Below are 20,376 nucleotides of genomic sequence, written 5' to 3'. Positions count from 1 at the left end.
ACAGCCCAGAAATAAACCCTCCCATATATGGTCAAATGATTTTCAACAAGGATGACAATCAGAAAAGAGTGTTTTCAAAACTCAGTACTGGGAAAAACTAGACATCCACATGCAAAAAAAAAAAAAAACAAAAAAACAAACAAACAAACCCGTAGTTGAATGCTTCCCTTATGTCATACACAGAAATTAACTCAAATGGATACAAGTTTAAGAGCTAAAAGTATAAAATCCTTAAAAGAAAAACAATGGGGGTAAAACTTCACGTCATTTGATTTGGCGAGGTTTTCTTGAATGTGACAGTAAAAGCACAGGTGATTAAAGAAAATATAAATTGGACTATGCCAAAATTAAACATTCTTCCATCAAAGGCCACTATCAACAGAGTGAAAAGGAAGCTGCAATCAGGAAAAAATACCTGCAAATCAGAGCTAATAAGAATTAATATCAAGAATATATAAAGAATTCCTACAATTCAACAACAACAACAACAACAACAAAAACCCAGCCAGATTAAAAAATGGGCAAAGGACTTGAATAGATAGTTCTCCAAAGAAGATATACAAATGACCAACAAGCACTCGAAAAGAAGCTCAACAATAGAAATCACTACAGAAATGCAAATCAAGGCTACAATGAGATACCACCTTACACCTTATATTAAGATGGCTATTATCAAAAAAAGATAGAACAAGAGTTGGCAATGATGCAGAGAAATGAGAGTTCTTGGGCACTGTTGGTGGGGATGTAAAATGGGGCAGCCACTATGAAAAACACGGCAGTTCTAGGAATAGAATTATCCTATGATCCAGAAATTCTACTTCTGGGTGTATACCCAAGAGAACAAATCATGACCTCAAAGAGACATTTGTATGCCCATATTTTTGCAGCATTATTCACAATAATCAAAAGGTAGAAGCAACCAAAGCATCCATCGATTGATGAATTCATATACAGAATGTGGCATATACATATGATATAGGTATATACAAAATGTAGTATATACCCACAATGGAAAATTATTCAGCCTTAAAAGTAAGGAAATTCTGATGCATACTACAACATGGATGACTCTTGAGGACATTATACTAGGTGAAAAAAGCCAGTCACTAAAGGACAAATACTGTATGAGAGTAGTCAAATTCAGGGAGACAAGAAGTGGAAGGGTGGCTGCCAGGGCTGAGGGGAAAAAGGAACAGGGAGTTATGTTTAATGGATATAAAGTTTCAGTTTAAAGATGAAAAAAGTTCTGGAGATGGAGAGTGGTTACAGTTGTACAACATAACTGCACTTAATACCACTAAGCTGTACACTCAAAGATGGTTAAAGTGGTAAATTTTTCCCTGTGTTTTGTAATTAAAGAGTAATTGTAAAACATTAAAAACTGTCAAAGTTACAAATATATAAAGAAATAAACAGCAATACTAATTTAATAGGCTGTAATTTAATAATTTTATAGGCACTAACATTAAAGTACTTTACTTCTCTGTAAAAAGCTATCAAGAATATGTGAACAGCAATTTCCTTCTTGTCCTGTAACTTATGAGGCACACTGAGCATTTTGCTATGCCTTGGTGAACTGTCGTACTTCTTACTGTGTATCAGTGTCCAACAGTTTAATCTTTGTTGTGAAATACCTGAGCCTTTAATGTGAAATTTTTTGCCTGCATCACCAACCCTGGGACATTTTCATCTTTTTCCTTACATCATTTTCCTCCTTTGTGTTGATAAGAATGCCTTCACTAGGGGTAGCTGGATGATTCAGTGGGTTAAGCATCTGCTTTCAGCTCAGATCATGATCCCAGAGTCCTGAGATGGAGCCATGCACCAGCTCCCTGGCTCAGTGGGGAGTCTGCTTTTCCTTCTCCTTCTGTCCGTCCCCACCAGTCATGCTCTGTTTCTCTTTCTCTCTCCCTCTCTCTCTCAATAAATAAATCTTAAAAAACAAAACAAAAGAATGCCTTCACTAGGTACCCAGGGCTGCACATGTCCTCTCTCAAAAGGTGTCAGGGACATTCTAACCTTAGCTTTTCCTTCCATAACTCCAGTTATGTTTGATTCACATTTCAACTCCAACATTATCACTTTTTGCTGCACTTTCATCTTTGTTGGCCAATTCCCTCTTTTTGTTATCCTTTTTAGTAAAATGTTATGTGGGTTTATCCCTATTAAACAAGGCAGCCACACAAGGACACACTTTGCAGTCTGTGTGGGAACTGAAGAAGCACAATGACCAATCACAGGCAGTCCATGGAAGAAATGATATGGTTCACTGATCATGACGTGTACCTGTCACACCTGTGGTGACTGGCAGGCTGCAGAGCTAGCAGCTTGTAAATATCATCACTCACAATTCAAACACAGGGGTAACTGAAATTTGAACCCTGTTATCAGGTCTTCTTTAATCTAACTCTGGTAACTGAAACCCATGCGTATCAGTACCAAGCAAAGCAAGTGCTATCTCTGTATAATTACAAACAGAGATAAGAAGACCAGAGGAAAGGAACAGGATTCTTAAGAGAACCTTTGAGAATCTGAAAGATGATCACGGTGGTTAAAGGTCAACGAGTAAGGGAAGAGTGCAACAATATAAGAGAAGGCTATAGAAGGATATAAATGGCCACAGTACTGCTACTTTAAATAATGGTTATTATAAATTCTAAAGCTTCTTAAGACCAAAATCACTGTGAATTTAAAGCTATTTTACTTTTTCTAAGATGTTATTTATTTATTCATGAGAGACACACAGAGAGAGAGAGGCAGAGACATACACAGAGGGCGAAGCAGGCTCCCTGCAGGGGTCCTGATATGGGACTCGATCCCAGGACCCTGAGATCACGACCTGAGCCAAAGGCAGGTGCTCAACCACTGAGCCACCCAGGCATCCCACTTTTCCATTTTTATATAAAGTGTCATATGAAAAAGAGAAGCTATGAGTCTATAGTATGAGTTTACTTGGCTTTGTACAGTGATATCGTATAAGGAACACAACAAAATTATTTTTAAAATAGAAGAAAATAAAAAGATAAGTCCATAGATGGTCAAGGAACAAGCCATGCAGGGCCAAGCCACACCACAGATTTACTGCTGGAGGTTCTGGTCCTAATCCTGAGAGCAGTGGTAGGCTGTACCAGTTTCCTGGGGCTGCTGTAACAAATCACCACAAACTTGGTGCCCTAAAACAACAGAAATTTCTCTCTTCCAGTTCTGGATGCCAGAAGCCTGAAATCAGTTTCACTGGGATGAAATAAGCTGGTGGCAGGGCTGCACTCCCTCTGGAGGCTTTATGGGAGAATCCATTCCCTGACTACCATGGCTTCTGGTGATTGCTGCATTCCTGGGCCAATGGCGGCCACTAACTCCAATCCTAACACCGGCATCTCCAAATTTTTCCTTCTGCCCCATTTTCATACCACCTTCTGCGTGTAAAATCTCCCCCTGCCGCCCTCTTATAAGGGTATGTGTGAGTGCACTTATGTAATCTGGGTGGACTAGCGATCCACCTGGATGGTCTTCCCATCTGAAATCTTTACCTTCATCACATCTGCAAAGACTTTTTCTTGGAGGCTGCACTACAAGGTAACACTCTGAGGTTCCAGGAATTAAGATGTGGGTAATTCTTTTGGAGGACCATTTTTCAGCCTACCACAAAGGCAACGTAATTAGACTCACACTGAAAAGACCACTGTGATGGGGTGAAGGAGGAACAGGGGATACGACGAAGTAGCTGGGCTACTATAGTGATCTAAATCAGAGGTAGCTTAGACTAACTAGGTGGTGATGGAGGAGGTGGGGATGAAGAGAAGGAATGGAAAGAGATACTCCAGATATGAGTAAAACAGAGGTGCGAAAAGGGCCTTCTAAACTCCTGGCATGTATAACTTTGTTTCAAGTGGTGCCACGTGCTGAGCTTGGGAGCACCAGAAGGCCAAAAGTGCAAGAGACCGTCAAGCTAAACAAGGGACTTGCAATACTGCTGGGTAATGCAAAACACAGTAACATGAGGATTCTTCTGGAGGAAGTGGGGGACAAAGCATACTCTGTGGGGATGGGACCAGATCCTCCACTCACAATGGTTTTTAACTTGGGTTCCATAACTCTTCATGTTGTCACATGCAAAGTGGTAACACTACTACTTACCCTCAGGGCCCTGGAAATAATTGGGAAGAAGGATGAAATGCACATGACACAGTGTGCAATAGTAAGCACTGATTGCCTACCTGATTACCATTCACTGCCACTCTTTTCCTGCACAGTAATGCAAGCAAAGACCAAGACTTGTATGATTACAAGACAGTAATACGTTTAATTTCATTCTGATTCCTCTGTAGCTTCGCTAATTCATATTCATTTATTGCTAAAGGCCTGATGCTCATTTAGAGTTACTGATATATCCTGAAAATAACTCTTCAGGCTAAATAAAGTCAACTTTTTTTAGTTTTCCTAATTCTGTCATTAATGTGTATCAAATATCTTCCTAACTCATTACCGTTAGTTCCTGCTCTATCTTAAATCACACAAATAGGTAACTCAATCATCTCCATTCTATACCAAAAGCAGGTGGACCAGCATTGATAAGCAACTTACAAAGAAATAACCCAGACACATTTTATCAATTGCCTAAAAAGCCTTTCCAACCAACCCTTCAACAGAGGTTCTTCTTAAAAGTAAACAAAATCGTTCAACATATTTTTTCATCTGTAAGTTATAATGAGGTCCCTTTATCATGTGTGGCAATAATCCACAAACTGCATGAATACTTTAACTGAAGAATAAACAAACTCAGCTGTTTATATAAAATAGTGTTTGAACTGTTTGTATGATCAGTTAGAAATCTTGTATTTCTCTATTACTTAGTTAAGAGACATTTCAAAGGGAAACTAGAGACTCATTCTTCATAATGAAGTTTCAGCAGACTGGTTCCTAGTAAACAGTTCTGACTAAACTTCATAAGGAAGTGTGGGTCTCTCACCAAGGCACCTGTATTTTCCTTTAGTTTTTAGAAGAGTATAGGTCAAGAAAATTTATTCGTGTTTCCTTCATCATTCATAAGCCCCTTAACTATAAATTTAGGCTAGCACAGCAAGCTCTCTGATCAGATCTGGTTTTATTTTACTCAGATAAACGTCAACATTGTTTTATCAAGAGAAAAGCTCACAATTTCAAGCTAGACACAACTACTCTCTCTTATCAGCCAATCCCAGATCTGAGATGCCACACAAGGACTACAGAAAAACACCCAAACCATTCTCTCATTTCCTGCCATTATAATAGCAATTGCACCAGAACAAGAATCTCTAAGAATTCCTAGATGATAGATCTTTACACTTGGCTACATGACTTTAGACAGCCATTCCCCATCTCCCATGCCCCCCACTTTTTTTCCTGTGCTACTTCAAGAAGAATAAGTCCTCACTCAATGTTTAATTTTGATAATTCAAAGTAATGAGTGTCTCGTCAATCATCAGTCCAAAAACTCTGTGGATCTACATGGTTGACAGCTGAAGCAAATGGCATTCTAGGTAGAGACAAAACTCCTTCCCAGCCAATTAAAAAAATGCAGACTCTGCTATAATGTGGAGGAAATTAACATCCTTCGTAATTTCCTTAGTCTTCCAAGGTACACTGCTTTTTACTTGTTTTATTTACATTTTAAATATGCCTACTTCCCAACTGGAATGAGTTAAATTGTTCTTAATTAGAAGTAGTCTGGAAATTTCACTCCTTTGTTTCTCCCTCCCCTGTGGGAATGGAGGATTACTCCAACAACTGCAGGCCTACAAAACAGCAGCCCCATGCTCACTTTGGCCAGTTCAGGAGTCACAGGTATGCTGCTGAATTCAACCTGCTTCTTATAAACATCAAGAAGAGGGTGAGCATGATTTACAAGATGCAAAGATAAAGTCCTTTCTTTGCTCCAGAGATCAACTGACAATACATACCTTGAGATTTTGCAATTCACTGTTCAGAATGGGGAGGAGGGGGTGAGCACTTCACAGTGACTCACATACGGGGATCAGTCCTAAAGACACCACACTTTAGTCCAGTTGTTTCTCAAAATCTGAATCTCTGTCATTTAGCAAATTCAACTTGGATTCAGATATGAAATATCCTTTTCCCTCATTTCCTGTCCTGTTAGGATAGCACCACAATTTTTACTTGTGATAAAGAGAAAAAATACAAACGTTTAAAAGTCTGTTTATCTGGTGAAGGTTGAATAATCCACATGAAGTAAAGCCTGGAGGGCTGCCGCAGGGGAGGCAAGAAAGCCCAGTGCCAAAGCAAAAGACCTCTACCTAGATGGCAAAAAGGCCAAAGTGGGAAAAGCACCCAATAACGGCCGTGAACTGTCGGGACCCAGAGACGGACGCCCAGACTCCTATTTCCCTTGAGCCACACACAGCGAGGGACAGGATGGTGCCATCAAACACAGAGGCACACGTTGAACCAACATGTATTATGGGATGCAGCTGACGTCACGTTGACAGTGGGGGCGGGGAGAACTCTCCATCTGGGCATCGAGGCACCCTATCAGAGGCTAAACAGTATGTGTGGGTGTTTTCTACTCACTGCTCTTCTAAGTACAATGGAACAGAAAATTGTCATGAAGCATCCCATCCAATTTCCTCCCACTTCAGAAGAATCACTTTTGTGGTCTCCTTGGCTATGGAACTTTGGGGTAACTGCATCCTGACTCCTGGGGATTTGGGCCTTCTGTGCCTGTGTGTAAGTGACCTACTTAGTAAAAAGCTTGCTCACTTCTGGGGAAGGAAGCGGACCATGGGCCAGTTTATACCTGGAGATTAAAAATTAGGAAGACCTGGGTGGGGACAGGACAGACAGACTAGGGCTCTGAAATCAAGTCACCTAAGGCTGGAAAGACACAGGTCCTGCAAGCTGGCCCCACAGTGAAGGGGTCCCACAGGTTCTGCACACCCACAGGGAAAGAGACAGAAGAACCAGTGCTAAGATCTCTTCCTGGAGCTCTCTGGGCCCTAGAAACAGGCATGTGCATGGGTGCGTGCATGTGTGTATGTGAGAGAGAGGGAGAGGGGGAGAGAGAGAGAGAGAGACCTGGAAAATCCAGTGTGTAGGAACAGTAATCCCTGGAATCCAGCACTGGAGGAACCCTGGGCCCTGCCTGGGTCCCCGTGGTCACAGGTGCAGTGGAAGCCCTGCCATCACCACCACACTCCTTCAGAGGCAGCCAACCCGCCTGGGCAGCCCCCCTCTGGCTGTCAGCAAAGAGGCCTCACAACCCTGTGCTGCTTCCTGGGGCCCCAGGGTTCCAGCTCCACACCCCAGCCTGGTCTTGAGCCTCATGCCCCCACTCAGTGCCTCTCCATGGAGGGGTTTGGGAAATCCACGGGGCCATCTGGGGATGACACAATGACAGTGGCAGAACAGGCCGTGGATGCGGGGCAGCCTGCAATGTGGGAGACTCCTACATATTGCCCCATGTCCCGCACAACTTCTGAACCCTACTTTCATCGGTGCAGAAGTACAAAGTCAGGCTGGCACTGTTTAAATATACCCCTTATTAAGATTCGTTCACAATTTTAGAGAGTTACATCACCAGCGGTAACACTGCTGTGCTACTAGAACTGCTGGCTTGCAACACCTCCACTAGCCTGCGTGTGCAGCTACCATAGGCCAAATGAACAGGGATATTGAAAGCTCCCCTAAATATATTTAAAGCCAAACATTTTTTGAAGGGCCAGGAAATACTAGATACCAATTATTTTCATTAACATATTTGATTTTTGTCATCCTATTTTAAGAATTTGTAACATACTGAGATTTATCACAAAGACTGTATATAGAAATATTTTGGGGTTTTATTCTAATTTTTCCACCCTACTCTGATACTATCCTCAGGGAATACGCACCACCCTCACCCCAACTTCCCTATAAGCTTTTTAAATTTATCCTCTAATCCCAGACCTCTGTTAAAGGTTTTGGTCTCCAAAGTACTTGGCTTGGCGAAGGATTTAAAGGCGGGAGACCTATTTTCTAAGACACGTTGTCAGCACACATCCCCCGTCCTAATGCCGGAAGCTAATTATTCTGATGCCCTGCCTCGGGCAGCCTGGCTCACTGCAAAAATGTCACCCTTCCTCATTTGCACGACTTCAACAGTGCTTAGCCTTGGCATATTATCCCTAATTCAGCTGAGGTATTTCCCCACTTTCTCTTAACATATACAGAGAAGTCTGGTCTATTACTTCTTTTATTTCAAAGTGCACCTGCTCTCTCATTTTTCTAGTATGGAATGGCTTTTGATCTTCTCCTGAATCCAAATTTATTCATTACACCCAGGTGCAAGCACTTAACTACTTTATCATCTGGTGAAGGTGTACTGAGCATGCACTTTTTGGAATGTACGTAGTTTCCTTTTTTTGAATTTCTTTTTACTTCTCCTTTATAATAATAGCATGTGGGCATTCCATGGACCGTTTTAAACATTGTGTGAGCAGGTCCTATCACCTGTCGATTTTATTTTAGGATCATAAAAAGAGGGCATGAGATCTGATACCGTTGAGAGTCCCTGCTCTAGACTGCTTCCCCTCACAGCCACCAAGTTTTTCCAAAGACAGTTCTTCCTGAAATGCAGGACAGCGATTTTGGAGTAGGGAAGCTAGGTTTCTGCCTTCTCATGCCAAAGAGGCAAATAACACCAGAACGCGGCATGCTGCCATCACCCAGGGGGAGCCAAGAGCCCTGTAGGTGACCAATAAAAGACAACAAAGGACAGACCAGTTAGGGTAGGCTGCCTCTCAGCCACACACAACGCTGAGCAGAGGGCAGCTCACTCAAAGGACTGAGATCCCCAGAGTTGCCACTGCCAGGGGGACTACCTGTGACCACTTCAGAAGCAAGAGACTTTGTCAAATCACTCTGCATTCCCTCTGATTGCATCTGTTAGAACTAGCATGTACTCAGTGACAGCTTTGCTCCCCACTGCCCCACAATGAACACCGGGCAGCCTGGATGCACCAAAGGGAAGAGGCTGAGAGCCAGACAGTTCTGTTACCTGGTTCTGAGAAGCAGAGCATCAATTCTGGGGTCATACTGGAGCACTGCCACTGGCTCAAGAGACATACCTGGCACACATCAGCATGCTGAGGGGGGGGGGATGAATAATCCAGCTTCCAGAGCTCTGAAAGGTCACTGACCCTGGGCTATACTTGCTGACTGGCAAATAAAGGAGTGCTTATATCCCCCTAAGATCTCTTGGGCCTCACATGACTCCAGTGACCTCAGGAAGGCCAGGAACCCCTGATCAGGAGATCCACCTATCTTTACAATCTCAGTTCACTCCTACAGAGAGGCAGTCGTGTACACAACATGCAAACATCACCAGTGCTAGAAAAAGGGACAGAAAGAGCCCACAGGGCCACTGAGGCCCCTTAATACCTTGGAGAAGTCAGAACAAGTTAACTGATGCAAAATACCCCAGCAGGACCAGTGGGAAGGAAACAAAGGAAGAGTCAGAGAAGCAGACAGGTCAGATCACAGGACATCCTATGTCAAGCCAGGACCCTTATTTTAGAATGAGTGCCCAAAGCTCTGGGAGACTTCTTCTCCCTGGCGGCTTATCAGGTGGCCTCTGGGTGTTAGGGTATTGTTAGCAGATTGCTGGGATCTCACCCCAAAATGACTTTAGCAGCACACAGGTCAACTTCTCATATTGTGAAAGTTATAGAAGAGTGGTACTATAGTGTAGGGGTGAAACACACAGACTCTGGAGTCCGCTGGCCTGGGTTCACACCCAGCTCTTCCACTTAACTCTGAAAACTTGGGCAGGTCATTCAATGCAACTGTGCTTCCCCTTCACCCCCTGTGAGAGGGAGATAACAAGAGCACCCTCTCCTCACAGAGCTGAGGGAGGAGAAAATAAAGATGAACATTCTGGAAGTGCTGGTGTGCCCCTGGTACCAGTAAACACCAACTACTATTTACCATTATGTGCTTATTTTGACATGTATTAGGAAAAGTCAGTCACCTAAGCCAGTGATTTCACAGACAGTACAGCTGTGGACAAGACGACGTGTTCAAGTGACCATTTCTGAGGCAGACTGAAAGATATCAAGTAGGCAATGCTGCCTCGAAGGACTTGCTTCTCACCTTTGTGTCTCACACACGGTAGATGCTGTGCAGGGGTTTTCTCTGTAATCACAGATCATCTTCCTGGAAGACAGGAGTAACTACCTGTTGTAGATATATATTTCTTATGTTCTGAAATCCTTGAGCAAGAAGGAAGAGGTGGAGAAAGCCACGCCAGCTAAGGAAACGACCAAGACAGCAAACCATCAACCACCTTTCCGAAAAAAAGCCCCTATTTCAGGGGCTCCTGGACGGTTCAGTTAAGCGTCTCCCTTTAGCTCAGGTCACCATCTCTGTGTCCTAAGACTGAGCCATGTGCTGGGCTCTCAGCTCAACGGGGAGTCTGCTTCTCCCTCTCCCTCTGCCTCTCCCCTCTGTTCATTCTCTGTGTTTCAAATGAATAAATAAAATCTTAAAAAAAGGGGGAAAAAAGCCCCTATTTTAATCTCCACATCAGTTGCCAGGCAGTCAGGACTTTCTCTTCTGACACAGCAAATTTACGGGTAGTTTTATAGAAAACTATGTTTTTGTAACTATCTATGGTGAGGGATGTCAACTAGACTTGTAGTGATTATTTCACAATAGATACAAATCATTTATGTTGTATACATGAAACATCTACATCAATTATATCTCAATTTTTTAAAATGGGAAAGCCATATATTTAAACACTGGAATGCATTTCCCCCATCAGAAGGGTTTCAGTGGTGATTATGTTCCCAGGTTTGCCACAAAGGTAATTCAACCTCAACTTGAACCTGTGTGCTGGTTGAACAGCATACTAAGGATTCAGGGAACAGACTAAGAGGTGGGACAGGTCCATGAAAGAGAGAAGTTCCTCCCACCCACCCACCCCAACCCCCAGCACTAGGCAGTTTTGAAAAAACAGGAAAATTCTCTGCAGCACAGCCATCTACTTTCTGTACATCCTTTATACTCTTCTCCTCAAGCCCTTCTCAGAATTAGCCTTTACAGAGTCCCACAGCTATTGCAGGGGGAGGAGGAGAGTGACCTTGGCAAAAGAGATCAGGGTGCAAAAAAAAACAGAGTTAAAACAGCCTGAGCAAAAAGGTCTAGACCCCTGAAATGTGATGATGTGTCTGGGGATCTCCAAGTGGTTTCATGTAACTAGAACAGGAAGTGTTCTGTGCCTCAGTATTCTTGGTCTCCCCCTTTGTGTTTTCTTACTTCATCAAAACCTCATTTCTCTCAGTATAAGTCCTCTAAATAGGGTAGGGAAGAAGGCAATTTCTCAGAACTACTTGTTAACAGAACGCAGAACTCAGAGCACACAGATTGTCTTAAGGGTTCACATCTTTAACTCTGTGTGCTTCCAAGTACATGGAGGGACACACACACACCGCGGTATACATATCCCCCTTTTTTTCCCCTGTTAATTTCTTGTATATAAACTCTCCCATTAGTCTAGAGGCTTTTTTTTTTAAAATAATACCAATTAAACAAAATGAATCTTTAATGGTTAATTGGGACCTTTCCAGAAAGTGCAATAATTGGGGGGGGGGGGGGAGAATCTATCTATCTATATATATATATTTTTTTTTTTTTAAACAAACCCAACCCTAAGTTTAGAAGGATGGAAAAAGGCAACAGAGGAGTTTCCTGTTTTTCCTGCCCGTTCCCTTACACCATTTCTGCTTTTCAGTGCTTCTCCTTTTCTTGCATTTCTGCATCTACGGACTCTCCATAAACTCCAATGGCAAGGCACAGACATGATGCTGTCTGGGAACAGCCAGACCATGCGGAAAATACAGGTGGCCTACAAGCTCTTCCTGTCCTCTAAAGTACCTGCCACAGTTTTAGGCTCAAGCACCTACTGGCCCAGGCCTCTTACACATGCCTTTTGAGTCTTTCCAGACAGAGCTCTGGTTTGTACCAGGGGTCAATAATTTTTTTTCTGTAAAGGATCAAGGAGTAAATATTTCAGGCTTTGTAGGCTATGTGGTTTGTCACAGCTATTCATTACTGTTTCGGTATTGTACAACAACTACAGAAAAGGTATGTAATCAAGTGAGAGTAACTGTATCCCAATAAAACTTTATTTATAAAAACAGACAGATTGGGCCCATGAGCCATCATTTGGAACCCCTGGATTATACTACACCATCTCTATGACATGACTAGCTCTGTAAACCATATGCGCACAAGTAAGACACATGGCACATGGTTTTGTTATATGTGCCATAAACTATGCTAAATAATTTAGAATCCATACTTTCATTTTAAACATAAACATTACCTGCCGTGCATTTTTCTCACCTTTTGTTTTTATTGTCATTTTTAGAATTTAAAATGGAAAAGAAAAATGTAAATCATAATACCAACTATTTACTAATTCTATAGTAAATCCCATATTTAAGTATGCATATTTATCCTCAATGATTATCCCTTATAACCACTATATGCTTGTTTTAGTTGACAATGATTTTTTTAATATGACTTTTTAATAACATCTACAGCCAGAAATTGGTGGTAGTGTCGGCAAGGTAAGAACTGCAGGTGATTTAAGGTCAGAGAGAACAAACACCAGGAGTTAAAACAGGACGTAGGGATAGTGGTACCAAGGGGAGGAGGGAGATAAATGTCCGGCCTGGGAAACAAGAACAACAAATTTCATTTTGGCCAGGACCTCCAGATACCTCCTGTCTTCCTACCTCAGTGTGCTTCACCTCTCCTGATGGTCCTCCAGTTAAAAAAGTAATGTTGCAAGCCAAAAAGAGACAATGGCACCAAGAGTTAACTATGGATGTGAGGGCCACAGTGAGGAGCATGGTCATCATAAAATGTGAGTTGACTGGACAGCCAGCAGCAAAGTAACCCCAAAAAGCAGCACTGACTCACAGGAAACACAGACCAACCAGTGATCCAAGAAAATACCAAGCATGGAATAAGCCATCAAACAGGACAACCTAATCACACTGATCAGCTTGCAGTGCTCACTCATTTTGCCTCTCCAGATGCCATTTCGTAGCTCCATGTGGGTTTTTCACTGTTTCCTAGACTTCATTTCCGCCCCACCACTTGTCACATACCCCTCCCAACTCCTCCCCCATCATGATAATCAGATATTTCCTCCACAAGTTTCCTTTGCATTGAATTACAAGTTGTTGCCCTCTATTCCTATAGGTCATGGTGGGCCATGGCTACGTCTCCCAGCCTCCATACCACTGCCAACTGTACCTACACCGCCACATCTGAAATCCAGTATCTTTTCTTGTGCATGTAACTATCACCTATTTTATTGTGTGTACAAGTACCTAAAGCTCTGAGCCTCTGTCACACATGTGACCATCAGTTAGTGTTGGGGGGTGAGTGAGGGAGTGAGCACTGCCACATTGTCACTAAACCCAAAGATCAACAATAGGAATTTAATTTCAGGTGGTATCATGAAGGTACAAAGTTATGCCTTTAGGCTCAAAGCAAAAAAGGCCTCATCACAGCATCCATCTGTCTCAACCTCTGGAATACATCCCCAAGTGCATGACAGGGTCTCAGCACCAACAACAGAACATCTGGTTATTATTACATTATTACTGGGATCCCTGGGTGGTGCAGTGGTTTAGCACCTGCCTTTGGCCCAGGGCACGATCCTGGAAACCCGGGATCGAATCCCACGTCGGGCTCCCGGTGCATGGAGCCTTCTTCTCCCTCTGCCTATGTCTCTGCCTCTCTCTCTGTGTGTGACTATCATAAATAAATAAATAAATAAATAAATAAATAAATAAATAAATAAATAAATAAATAAATGTATTATTATTACATTATTACTATAGTTACAACAGAAGTGACACATTCTGAAATCCCAACTACAGGGCCTCTTAGGGCTCAAAAGAAATACTCTCCTACGCATATATTTCTACTTCCTATATATAGGATATCTAAATTACACAATCCAGCTTTTCCATTAATTCTGAATGGCCTTCGTGATAGGTTTCTATAAAGTAACCATTCCTCCTCATTCCATAGCTGTTGATCAAACTTTTATCATTGTGACATGAGAAAATGACCTTCTTGCTTTAATAAAAATGTTATTGTTACACTAGATGCAATGTTTCTATTGTCAAACTATAACGGATAAGATTCCAGAAGGTTTGCTAGCAGGGTAAGGATGGTCTTCCATGACAAAACAGTCCTAAGAAAGGAGAAAACCAATAGCTTTCTCTTCTGTAAAGAGTTGGAGGTGTTCCTGGAGTACTTATTATAAAGTCACTTCTAAGTTTCCCAGCAGACCATTCAACTCTAGAACAGAAGACAAGTTTCCCAATACATAACAGACTCTAAATCTTTCATATGCCCTATATAAGGCTAACCTTAAATATAAATGCTACCTGGGACAGCTGGGCAGCTCAGCGGTTGAGCGTTTGCCTTTGGCTCAGGTATGATCCTAGGGTCCCGAGATAGAGTCCCGCATCGGGATCCCCACAGGGAGCCTGGTTCTCCCTTTGCCTATGTCTCTTTCTGTGTCTCTCATGAATAAATAAAATATTTAATATATACACATATATATTACAGCTACCTGCATACAGGAGGTTTTTTCCTTCTACTCAAACTATGCCATCAAGAAGAAAGCACAACAATGGGGAAAACATCAAATATAAAGCTAGCTAGTGTTTACTGAGCGCTTACATTGTGCTAGCTGTCACGGATTATCTCTTTTAATCCTAACAGTCACATTATGGGGTATGCTACTCCCATTGTATTGAGCAAGGAAGCAAATTTTGAGTAACCAAAGTCAGCAGCTACAAAAGTGGCAAAACTACAATTGCAACCCTTGTTATAGGACTCTGGTCTGCAAATACACCTCTACTCAGTTATGTTTCCAAAGTATGGATCAGCAGCACATTTAGGAGATGACAAGAATGCGAGGCCTTCCCACATCACAAATTAGATGGATCAAGGGAAAGGTGATGGCATAGTGCTACTACAGTCTATCCTTTAAAGCTTCAATTGTCAGAAAATAAGGTCAGAGGGCAAATCACAAGATACAGTTGACAAGATACAGTCGAACAATGTGGGAGTTGGGGGCATCATCCATATGTTACTTCTGACTCCCCAAAAACTTAACTGCTAGTAGCCAACTATTGACCAGAAGCTCTACTGACAGTCAGTATTTGTATGTTGTATGTATTACATACTGTTTTCCTATAATAAAGTAAGCTACAGGAAAAACTTAAGAAAATCACAAAGATGTAAAAATATATTTATAGTACTATTTTTAAAAATCCACATGCAAGTAGATCCATGCAGTTCAAACTTATGTTAAGGGTCAACTGTATAATAATCCTAGTGAGACAGGCAAAATGAGATAATGAAAAGAGCCCTGATTTAGAACTGCTGTGCAGTATCCTGGGCCATGCACATATACACAAGATTCAAGCCTCCTGCTATAAAATTATCATGATAAATATACAGCTCACTCTTGTCATCACTAGAATAGTCAGAATATAACGGTGTGCCTAACACTGTGTCTGGCAGAAAACAGATACTACAATAGTTTATTTCCTTTTTTATTCTGAAAAGGCAAGTGATCTCAGGCTATGTGGGATTGAGCCACACATCTTGGGTGCCCTGCTCAGTGAGGAGTCTGCTTCTCCCTCTGTCCCTTCCCCACCAACTCAAGCACTTGCCCGAGCTCTCTAAAATAAATAAATCTTAAACACACACACACACACACACACACACACACACACACACATAGAAGTAGACAGTTCCTATCTATATAGTGTAAATTCTCCCTGGACACTTCCCCCTCCCTCTACTCTTAACACGCAAATTTACTCTTTACACACTAAAGTACATTTTTAGACTGAAATCAGACTTGTAGGCTTTAAAAATAAAATGGCCTGATAAGGCTGTTTCCATTTTTAGGTGTTTTTGTTTTTGTTTTTAATAAAAACTGATTTAAGAGTAGGGACACTTGGGTGGCTCAGTAGTTGAGTGTCTGCCTTGGCTCAGGTCGTCATCGAGGTGCTGGTACCCCAAGGGGAGCCTGCTTCTCCCTCTGCCTATGTCTCTGCCTCTCTGTCTCTCACGAATAAATAAATAGAATCTTTTAAAAAAATAACAAGAGTAAACTGTCTTTAGTGAAACGTTTATAGTTGTGAGATATTTGCTTTGCATTAAAAAGTGAAAAGCTCCAACTGTAGAACCGCCAATCTTTGAATCCGGAAAGAATCAGGGGTCTCCACCTATCCCTCTTCCATTTCTTTACAGACTGTGGCTCTCGATCGCGGACGCACATGAGTCCCTACATTCCTTCCAGATCATTCAGGTCTTAAATAGTGTGAAGCAAACACCTAAGGGGAAGTTGCCAATCAACATCCCTGAGACTCAACACTGGAAGGGCAAATCACAAACTTGTCTCCTAAACCAGAAAGCAGATGCTTCTGGTCCCCAGTGAAACTGAAGGCTCCTCCCACTCACAGAAGGAAGATAACCAGGTTTCAGTTTTCGTTTTTTTTTTTTTTTTAAAAGCCGAATTTCTAAAAAGCAATTAACTGAGCACACGTGTTCTTCCACTCTTGCATGTATTTACAGCCCCTCCATTTCCTTCTTTAAGTTAGAGAAGTCCATAGTAAGCACTCTCTGGAAAGGCATTAGGAACGCGTTTTAAGGGCTGAGTTCTAGGAGGCAGGCGGGAGGAGAGAGGTGAGCAAGCCGAGTTCGACTCAGTTTCCTTCTTAATTCCTGCACTACAAGCAATCACACACATCTGTCTTCAAACAAGAAAAGCGCTGAAGAATGCACCAACGATGCAAAGTAATGCGAGGCACAAGGCACGGGCACGATGCAGCTGGTGTGCTCCGTGTCACAAAAGGCTGCTCGGGCACAGCCCCGCGAGTCGGAGGCTCCCGGCTGCCTCTAATCGCATCCGGTCCCAGGTCCCAAAACCAACGGGCTTCGGAGCGGGCGGCGGAGAGGCGACCCGCGGGAGAGGCGCCGACACGCTCCGGGCGCCCCTCTCGGGAGCTCGGGGAGGGCGGGTGGCGGGTCCCGCGGAGGGAAAGGGCAGCCGAACGCGGGTGCAAGGGAGCGACGTGACAAAGGCGCAGGAGCGCCGGCTGCAGCGCAGGCCGAGGGGGCGACCCGGGCGCCGGGGCCGGGGCTCGGCGACCCACGGGGGCGGGGGGGGGAGGGTTCTGGGGCCCGCGGCGGAGCGCAGCGCGCGGGCCAGCCCCGGGGGGCGCGCGGCCGGGCCGCAGGAGCGCGGCGCGTCGGTCACCTGTATTGTTTGAAAAGCTGGTCCGACTCCCTGAAGCCGTTGTTGAGCAGCATGTTGATGCCCGCCAGGGCCAGCTCCGCGTCCTGCAGGGGCGCCGCCGCCGCCGCCGCCGAGTCCCCGTCGTCCTGCCGCCGCGGCCGCTGCTGCTCCGAGCCGGCCATGGGCGCGCGAGGCTGTGCGCTGGGCGAGGCGAGGTGGGCGGCAGCCGCTGGGCCCCGCGCGCCCGGAGCCCGCTCTACCTGCCCGGAGCGCCTCGCACCGAGCGGGGGAGGGGCGGCGCGGCGCGGCGCGGGGCGGGGCGGGGCGGCGCGGGGCGGGGCGGGGCGGGCGGCGCGGAGGGGCGGGGCCGGGCCGGCTGCGGCGCGGCGCGGCGGGGGACGTGAGCGCTCGGCCGCCACCTCCCGCCGCCGCGGGGATTACTCAGCAGCGCCCGGACGCCTGCGCCGCCCGCTGCCTCCGAGACGCCCCCCTGGCGCGGCCACCCAAGTGGAATCCGTTTCCGGTGTCCCCCCCACCCCCGCCGAGCCCGGGCCCGAGCGGCCGCCGCCCCTGCGCCTGCAGCCCCCGCGCGCCCTTTGGGTCCCGCCACCCCGCAGCCCCTGGGACACTCGCGAGGCCCGGAGGCCCGGAGGCCCGGAGGCCCGGAGGCCCGGAGGCCCGGAGGCCCGGGCTTTGACTCTCTCCTCCAAAAGAGCCGGACCTGGGGCCGCGGGGAGGCGAGCGGTTTCGAAAAGGGGGCAGGGAACCCCGCCTGGGGCGCAGCGGCCGGAGGCTGCGGGGCGAGCCCGGCCCCCAGCGCCTGAAACCCAGAGCAGCCCGCGCCCGCGACCCCCAACTTTATCCCGACCTTGGGCCCGCCCCCCTGGCCGGGGTAGCCAATCCCCGAGGAGGTGGGCGGCGGGGGCGGGGCCCGGGGCACCTGTCGGACGGCCGCAGGGATGCCCGCGCCGGGAGCTGGAGCCCAGAGCATCCTGGATCCTGGTACCCACCCTCTCCAGTCCCCACCAGCCTTTTTGCTCGATGGGGGCAAGAGGACAAATGGAGGCCCACGCGGCAGATACCTAAATACTCAAAGTTTATAAATTAAGCTCAAGTGTTTTCTATTATTACCCTGACAATGATACTTTCACAGCATTGAAACAGAAATATAAGGATAAAACTAGGATTATTACATGACTGAATATCAGTAAAATGTCAAAGATGACAGAACGCAGTCATTATCGTATATGTGTGACTGTTCTAATGGGCTGGTAATGTCTGAGTGAGTAATATCATGGAGACAAACAATTCGCAAGTAATTTTTATGTTTTTCCATAAATTTTTATTTTTCAACTTTACTTTAGCAAAATCATTAAATATATTGTGACAATCAAGATATGTTCTTTTTTTTTTTTGAAGATTTATTTTATTTATTTATTCATGAGAGACACAGAGAGAGAGAGAAGCAGGCTCCTTGCAGGGAGCCGGATTCAGGACTCAATCCCAGAACCTGGATATCACACCCTGAGCCAAAGGCACACTCTCAACCACTGAGACACCCAAGTGCCCCAAGATTATGTTCTTAATGTCAAATCAGACCACTTCTCTTCAGTCATTATAGTTCTTACAGTGCGGTTTATTAATTTCAGCTTGGAGAAATTGCTCTGCTGAAGCACTTACGAATGACATTGTTTTTAAAAATTAAAGCAATATTCGGGTTTAGAGATAACCCATTCACATTCAGCATTATAATGAGATCAATATGAAGAATTATCACAGACGATATTTCAAAAAATAATTTTATCTCATCATTCAAATTGCTATCACTTATGATTTGTGCCATCCCTTACAGGAATATCTAAACTCATATAGCATTTCCAACATTCATATATACAAACTTAAGAGTAATGTGAACTGCTGTCATTCCTTAGCTGTTATTTGTTAGAACACCATGCTAATTCTTTTTTTTTTTAAGATTTTATTTATTTATTCATGAAAGACAGAGAGAGAGGTAGAGACATGGGCAGAGTGAGAAGCAGGCTCCTCACAGGGAGCCTGATGTGGGATTCGATCCCGGATCCCAGGATCACACCCTGAGCCAAAGGCAGATGCTCAACCGCTGAGCTGCTGAGCCATCCAGGCCTCCAGAACACCATGCTAATTCTTGAGTACATCTGGAGCCACAAATTGGAACATCAAAAGAAGGAAGAAAATGGATGATTCTCACCTCTCAGAAACAATTCTTTGTAATAGAGCAATCACTGTATGCATGTGATCTGAAGGGACTTGATAGGTTTGCCAGGTTTTTTTTTTTTTCAAGTACTCCTGGATTTAAAAGTGTTAGACTCAAGTATCGGCAGTGTCACAGATCTACATGGCATTCATAGGCTGTAACCTTTGTCATTAGGACATTGAGCAAGAGGTAAGTAACATTGTCTTGGGGTCTGAACAATGTTAATCATGAGAATGGATGTTAAGGGTTCTAAGTTCCGTGGAGTCAGCACTGAGCGCTGGATCCTGAGTGACAGAGATGCACACGTGTTCTTTAATAAATGTGTGTGTGTGTGTGTGTGTGTGTGTGTCTTAGGTACTGTACCAGCCATGGGGCTCTTGCCAGAGAATGTTCCCTGGTCACACATTGCCATTCATAACCAGAGCTGACAACATGCCTGGTGCTTATAAGCTGCCTGAACTTTGGATCTGTGGATCCATCTACCCCCTAATCCTGAAACAATCTAGTCAACAAGGGAGAGAAGCCAAGAGGGCATACCAAACTTAGCAGATAGCCTGTACTCCCCAACTGGAGAAGGCAGCCAAGCACAGTCCTCCAGGTCCCTATTTCTGAAGAGGACAGTCAAGGAATCGATGGCCCCATGGGCATTGACAAGTTGTATCTGGGGCCCTGCAGCTCAGAATGGGGGGTGGGAATGAATAAAATCAAAGCAACCTGTCTCAGAAACTTAGCACAAATGGTTACACAGACTTAGTGAAGTTTAGCTGTTGAACAATTGGAGCAAGATCCAGTGCAACTGCCCAGCACCCCATAATAGGTG

The 20,376-nt window shown here is 44.5% G+C and overlaps 1 protein-coding gene across 1 annotated transcript in view; it reads right to left on the bottom strand.

The window, feature by feature from the left end:
* TTC39C (tetratricopeptide repeat domain 39C) overlaps positions 1 to 17,619 on the bottom strand; it is a 111,030-nt gene extending 93,411 nt beyond the window's left edge. Inside the window, exon 1 of the mRNA XM_041766048.1 lies at positions 17,345 to 17,619. Coding sequence (XP_041621982.1) covers positions 17,345 to 17,505 — 161 coding nt within the window. The 5' untranslated portion in view covers positions 17,506 to 17,619. The remainder of the gene's footprint in view (positions 1 to 17,344) is intronic.
* Positions 17,620 to 20,376: the final 2,757 nt, after the last annotated feature.

Source organism: Vulpes lagopus, chromosome 1 (genome assembly GCF_018345385.1).
Source record: "Vulpes lagopus strain Blue_001 chromosome 1, ASM1834538v1, whole genome shotgun sequence".
NCBI lineage: Eukaryota > Metazoa > Chordata > Mammalia > Carnivora > Canidae > Vulpes > Vulpes lagopus.
Note: the sequence above shows the minus strand (reverse complement) of the source record. Positions and strands in the feature narration are given on the sequence as shown.